This window comes from Penaeus chinensis, chromosome 23, assembly GCF_019202785.1.
Source record: "Penaeus chinensis breed Huanghai No. 1 chromosome 23, ASM1920278v2, whole genome shotgun sequence".
Classification (NCBI taxonomy): domain Eukaryota; kingdom Metazoa; phylum Arthropoda; class Malacostraca; order Decapoda; family Penaeidae; genus Penaeus; species Penaeus chinensis.
This window is the reverse complement of record NC_061841.1, coordinates 21,621,422-21,628,921: the sequence shown is the minus strand read 5'-3', so window position 1 is coordinate 21,628,921 and position 7,500 is coordinate 21,621,422. Positions and strand designations below refer to the sequence as shown.

The 7,500-nt window shown below is 31.8% G+C and overlaps 1 protein-coding gene across 2 annotated transcripts in view; it reads left to right on the top strand.

The window, feature by feature from the left end:
• Positions 1-3,948: 3,948 nt before the first annotated feature.
• Positions 3,949-7,500, top strand: part of LOC125037549 (protein pigeon-like) — a 33,595-nt gene continuing 30,043 nt past the window's right edge. For both annotated transcript variants that reach the window (XM_047630718.1, XM_047630719.1), the window contains exons 1-3: positions 3,949-4,015; positions 5,091-5,272; positions 7,205-7,274. In XM_047630718.1, the coding sequence (XP_047486674.1) occupies positions 3,967-4,015; positions 5,091-5,272; positions 7,205-7,274 (301 nt within the window). In that variant the 5' untranslated portion in view covers positions 3,949-3,966. The remainder of the gene's footprint in view (positions 4,016-5,090; positions 5,273-7,204; positions 7,275-7,500) is intronic.

The following is a 7,500-nucleotide window of genomic DNA, read 5'->3' as shown; positions in this document are numbered from 1 at the left end:
TGATGATAATAAGGACGACAACATAAGCAACGACAACAACAACAATAATAATAATGATAATGATAATAATAATAATAATAATAGTGATGATGATGATAATAATAAGATAATAGTAATAATGATGATGACAATAATAATAATAATAATAATAATAATAATAATAATAATAATAATAATAATAATGACGAAAATACAATAAAGAGATTATAATAATGATAATAATAATAATAATGATAATAATAATAATAATAATAATAACAACAATGATAATAAAAAGGATAATAATAGAAATGATAATAATAATAATAATAACAATAATAATAATAATAATGATAATAATAGAAATGATTATAATAACAATAAAAATGATAATGATAAAGATAATAGTAATAACGATAACAGTAATAATAATAGCAACAATTATAGTACCGATGATGATAATAAAAATATAAATGATAATGATACTACTACTACTACTACTACTACTAATAATAATAATTATGATAATGATAATAATGATAACAATAATAATAATAATAATAATGATAATAGTAATGATGATAATAATAAAAATAATAATAATAATAATAATAATAATAATAATAATGATAATGACGAAATAATAATAATACCAACGACAATGATAATAAAAATCATGACAATAATGAAATGATAACAACAATAATAATGATAGAAGTAATAAGAATGATAGTGACGGTAATGACAATCATGACAACTACAATAGTAATAAAACAACAACTGAAACAAATATAGTGATAGTAATAATAATAATAGTACTACTACTACTAATGATAATAACAATGAGAGTAATGATAATTATGGTATAGGTTATATAATGATAATGATGCCAATAAGATCATAAAGATGATAGTGATAATAAATCAAATGATGATGATAATGACAATGATAATGATATTAGTAAGAATGAAAATGATGACTATGATATATCTGATGATGAATCTAATGATGGTGATAATGATAGTGATAATGATAACATTGATAATGATAAGGACAATGTTTTTGATCATGATAATAACAGTTATGATGGTAATAATAATATCAATATCAATAATAATAACAATGATGATGATAATAATAATAATGATAATAATAATAATAATGATAATAATAATAATAACAACAATAATAATAATAATTAATGCCATTGTCACTGATATTACGGAAAGTGACAGCGACTTATGAATGGGGAAAGAAGGAATATAAGGTCAACCATTTATCGTTTATGGACGACCTGAAGCTATACGCCAAGACTGAAGATCAGATGAATGTGCTAGTTAGAACCGTTCACATGTTCAGCAATGGTATTGGTATGGAATTTGGGATGAAAAAGTGTGGCGTTCTGATATTGAAACGAGGAAAGATTGTTAAAAGTGAAGGAATTAAGCTAGCTGATGGACAAACAATGAAAGAGGTTCAGGAGGAAGGTTACACTTATCTAGGTATTGTGGAATTAGATAAAATGAAAGCTGAAATGAAAGATACAATTGGAAAGGAATACAAAAGAAGGTTAAGGCTGGTACTAAGATCAAAGTTGAATGGGAAAAATAAGGTGTCAGCGATCAACACATGGGCAGTGGCCATATTCCGGTATGGATCGGGAATAATACAATGGAGAGAAAACGAGCTTAAAGATTTAGACAGACAAACAAGGAAGACAATGACAATGTATGGAGCTTTCCATCTGAAGAGTGATGTAGACAGGCCGTATGTGAAAAGAAGAGATGGGGGAAGAGGTCTTATAGGTATAGAACGATGTGTCAAAGATGAGGAGAGTAGTTTGAAAGTGTACGTGTCAAAATCTAAAGAGAAGCTGTTAAAGGGTGTAGCGAAATTCGAGGAATTAAATGCAAGAGAACGGGAGGAGGTTAGAGATCTTAAGACAAGAAATGAAAACGAAGCGAAAGATAGGTGGACTGGAAAGAGCATGCATGGACAGTTCGTCAGAGACTTAACAGATGATGTAGACAAGGAGAAGACTCGGGGATGGTTGTCAAAATGCGATTTGAAGGTTGATACAGAAGCCTTGATTTGTACCGTACAAGAACAATCGATCAGGACAAATTATGTGAAGTATCACATTGATAAAACGGCTGAAAGCCCCCTGTGTCGATTGTGTGGCCAAACAGGTGAAAGTATTCAACACATTGTAAGTGCATGTGGGAAGTTAGGCCCAAAAGGAGTACAAGAGGCGTCATGATAATGTCGCGAGAAAGATCCATTGGGATATATGCAAGAAAAGAGGACTGGAATGCAGTGAGAAATGGTATGAGCTTGCCCTTGAAGGAGTTGTGGAGAGTGATGATGTAAAGTTGTTATGGGATGCAAATATCCAGTGTGATAATGTGATAGAGGCAAGAAGGCCAGAATTAGTCTTGGTAGAAAAGAAGGAACATACGGCAATTATCATTGACATAACAGTACCGGCGGATGCGAACGTGGCAGAGAAGGAGAAGAAAAAAGTAGAAGAGTATCAAGATCTGAAAAGAGAAATAAAAAGACTTTGGAAACTGAAGAAAGTAGAGGTTGTCCCTGTTGCTATTGGAGCTCTGGGATCTGTGACCAAAGGATTTGAGAAGTGGGTTGAAAAGCTTGGGATTCACTGCAACTTCAAAAGACTGCGTTGTTGGGAACTGCCAGGATTTTGCGAAAAGTACTGGAGATTTGAGAAAGAAAATGCTGGTAGCCCATGGTCATTTGTTATGGCCCGCCTATCAGCATAGAACCCGGCAATAAGAACAGCCAGACACAAAGTGTGAAAAAGAAAGAAATAATAATAATAATAATAATAATAATAATAATAATAACAATGATAATAATATGATAATCATGATAATGATGAAAATTAATTATAACATTATATTAATAGTAGTAGCAATAATGAAAACAACAATAATATGATGATGATAATGGTCATTGTGATAATATTGATGGTGATAGTAATAATAACAACAACAGTAATAATAATAATAGAAATAATAATAATAATAGTAATAATAATAAAAAAATAATAATAATGATAATAATGATAATAATAATAATGATAAACAGTTTCGGAATCCATCCTCAGGTCCTCAGGATGGAATCCAGGTGGATTCCGAAACTGTTGTCTCAATTTCAATAAATCTAGTTTTACATTGTGGGTTTTCTACCATAGTATCAACACGAAAGAGTGTGTTCACCTTTCAGTGATTAAAGTATAACTTATAATAATAATGGTAATATTAATAATAATGATAGTGATAATGATAATAAAGACTATAATAATAATGACAATTAACTATAATGATGATAATAATAATAATAGCAAGGGCGATGATGATAACAGTGATGATAATAGTAGTAATGATAAGGATAATAGTAATAATGATAATGATAATAATAATGATAATGATGATAATAATAATAATAATAATAATAATAATAATAATAATAATAATAATAATAATAATAATAATAATGATAATAAAAATAACAATAATGATAATGATAGTAATAATAATAACGATAACAATAATAATAACAACAATACTGATAGTAATAACAATAACAATAATAATAATAATAACAATAACACTAATAGTAATGATAATAATAATACTGATAATAAAAGGATAATAATAATAATAATAATAATAATAATAATAATAATAATAATAATAATAATAATAATAATAATAATAATAATAATAATAATAATAATAACAATAATATTAATAATAATAATTATTATTATTATTTTTATTACTACAATGAACGAAATTTAGAATAGTGACAATAATGATATTGATAACAATCTAATACCAATAATCTTGATTCGGAATAAAAAATCCCTCCTTAAACGAACGCCCCCTCGCCTCGCTGCGCATCGCTCTGCTTCCCTGTTTTTAGAAGTAAACAAACAGACGACACAACAAGAGGGCGACGATGGCGGCTGTCACTGCGAAGCCAATCCTCTTTTTGGAAGAAAATCAGTGTAAGTTTTTAGTTTAGTTGTTACGTTTTTTTAGTTTTTTGATTGAGATTGAAGTGTTAGAAGAAGGAGCGTCGTTTTCGATTAGGTTTCTATTGTATGAATGGAAGTATATCAGCAATTAGTGGCGAATGTTTATTATCGAAATTGGTGGTTTAATGTCTAATAATGTTAGAAAATTGGGTATTTTACTGTTCTAGAAAAGGTTTCACTTGACATGGAGACTTATTAGATATGGGAATGTTTTGCGTTAGTTGGGTAGGCTAGAAAATAAGACCGTGATTGAAATTGTCTTATATCTCGGTAGGCAGGTAGTACGTGTCCAAGGTTTAAACCTGGGGTTCCCAACCTAGGGGCCATGAGATACTTTCTGGAACAACATGGAACAACATGAAAATTACGACTTCCAATTAAACTGGATTATGTCTCACCTACAGTACCTGCATATGATTATCTCTCACATGTCAATAAACTGGCATCTTACCATGAAGTGTTCTTGTCCTATAGCTGTTGGCACGATTACATAAGTCATAACTAATAATAATTAAATTTGAAAAAGCTGACAGACACTGAATGAAGCCATGAAGATCCTTATATAGTGTTTGGGGGCCACGGAATAGAAAAGGTTGGGAACCACTGATTTAAGTACTTTCTTTTGCAATTAATTCAGCTTTTGGTTCACATATTATGCCGAAGTTATATTATTTTTTCAGTTCTTTTCGTATTAGATACATTGCCTCACATGCTTAACCATTTTTAATTTGAAACAGCTTTTAGTAATACTCTGATATAAAAATGTAATCTCAGTAGATTTGTTAGTAGAGCTAAAGATTCTGACATAATCATATTTGTAGTTTAAAGTTAATATTACATGGAATCAATGGATTGATATATTAAGGAATATTCTTCTCTGACATAATTGTCTCAGATCTCAGATCATTTATATGTAAGCTATTAACAATTAAAGTTGGGTTACTTATCAAGAGTAAGACCCCACAGAGTCTTTGTCAGAGTACAGAGAGCCACAGTGATGTTTCATGCTGTTCCTTTCTGAATATGACCTTGATTTGATTTTCAGATTCAAACTTTGAGTGGATTGGTGAAATTGAGGATGGTTCTCTCTTGTGCCGCTGGGAAGAGGAGGTGCTCGTGAGAGGGCCAGCAGACAGCTCAGGTGATGGTGGGCCAGAAGGAGCCACCAGTTCACTTGCCTTTGCTACACAGATTGCTATTGCAACGCCTGATCTTCAGTGCACTCAGGTAAATCATGTTTAAAAAATATAGGCTTTGTGTGTTATAGATAAGGACATAAAACATTGTATGTAATACACTAACTTTTGGAAATTTGAAATATATGTAATGCAAAGTTCTTCATGTAAATAAGCTAGAATGACTACATGGATAAGATGACAAATGTTTTAGATGATAAAACAAAATCCATTGAAAATCCATAGAAGATGGCTGCACCTATCATATTATTGAAGGAGAAGACCAACTTAGTACCATGATGAGAAAATTCAAAGATTACCAGTCTGCTGATTAAGAATACATACTCACCTTTATTCACTTTTGTGTTGAAACCAGGTGTCCTGTATGGGATTCCAGAAGTTCATAAAGCCATCTGCCCTCTGAGACCTCTATACTTTCTGCTATTGGTACCTTGAACTCTAAATATTACAAAATATTTTGTGATATGATATTTTATCACTTATGTAATGGCTAGTACTCATGTTACTAACCTCTTCACAAATGTCCCTCTTGTTAAAAAAATTGCAATGATCACTGACTCGCTTTCTAACAACAACAGCCACATGTATAATTTAAAAGGGGCACAATTTCAAAACAAACAGGAAACTGGCACTAAAGACATGACATTTTTTTTTTATGTCAAATGAGTTTCCATTTGCTGTCTCCCTAACTTTAGACTCACACTTTTACAGATGTTGATGACACATTTCTTTTGTTTATATCTCACCTACAAGACCAAAAAAATCCTAAAGTATATGAACAGCTAGCATTGGAATAGCAAATGTACATGTGGATTAGAGTCCATTGGTTAACTTTCTTGGATGTCAGTACAGACAGAGATGTGTAATAGATTTCCAACGAAAAGAAACCTATCAACAGAGTCCTCACCAATAAATTCTTTTATCTCTATTAAGTCAGCATGTGCAATATCAAATCTTATTAAAAATGAAATTAACCTTGACATCACATAAGAAAAAACTGTTTTTTCCAATAATTTTTTGTACAGAGATCCATCAGACAAGCCTTAAATAATATGGTAAAAAGAGAACCAGTACAACTAGGAACCAGACACGTTTATTTATGTAAACCTTCACTGTGTAGACCCAATGAGTTATGCTACAAGGATGAGACGATTGAACCTCATAATCATACACTATCCAACTGTAGATTTAAGAATCATTTTCATATATGTAAAAGCCGTTGCCACTATTTTGAAATCAGAGACAAAATCTATCATCTGTAGATTTACATGCAGCAATGGTGCTTACAATGAAAGGACTTCCAGAGAATCTTTTCCGTTTAGCAGATGAACATGGAAAACTACTAGGAAACCAGTGCATGATCATTGCTAGCAGAATAACTGTAGAACATGAAAAAAAGATTTCAAAGTAATTGTCTCTACACCTTTTGCTTATGACCTCTGCATTTTTGAAAGTTTGTGGAAGGAGCCTAAACTTATCTAGTAATTACCATTAACTGACATAAAATTAGCCTTCAAACACAGACACACACACAGACACACTACACACACACACTACACACACACACTACATACACACACCACACACACACACCGCACATACACACCACACATATACACACGCTACACATACACACACACTACACACCCACTACACACACACACACCACACACACTACACACACACACACACACACACACACACACACACACACACACACACACACACACACACACACACACACACACACACACACACACACACACACACACACACACAAACTCTTGTTTATATGTAGATATATATACAAACAAATGTTATGTGCTTATAGGAAAGGATAAATTGTGTAATCATGTAATTTTCTTAAGAGTTTTGGGTGGTGATGAAATTCTGCCATAGCTACAGTAACTCCTGACTGATTTTTCTATATCACCGTGCATGAAAAATCTTCTCTCCGTCACAGGTCTTGTACACTTTTGACAAGGTTGTGCCTGTGGTCCAAGCCTCAGTCAATGCTTCCAGGACTCTGCTAGGTAAAATTTTGGATGTAGAGCCTCTCCCTTGGTGCTTTTGCCGTCTTGTGTTGAAGGTTTCTGTTCTTTCTTCTTTTTTTTTTCCTAGATGCATTGTCGTGCTGTTTAGTTCTGTAGGGTTGTTGGTACTTTACGTGCCTTTGTGTGGTCTTGTTTTACTTTTTCGGTTTATAGGTGTTCAGTGTTCCTTTGTGTTTGATTTTGCCCATGTTGTTTTGTTTCTTTT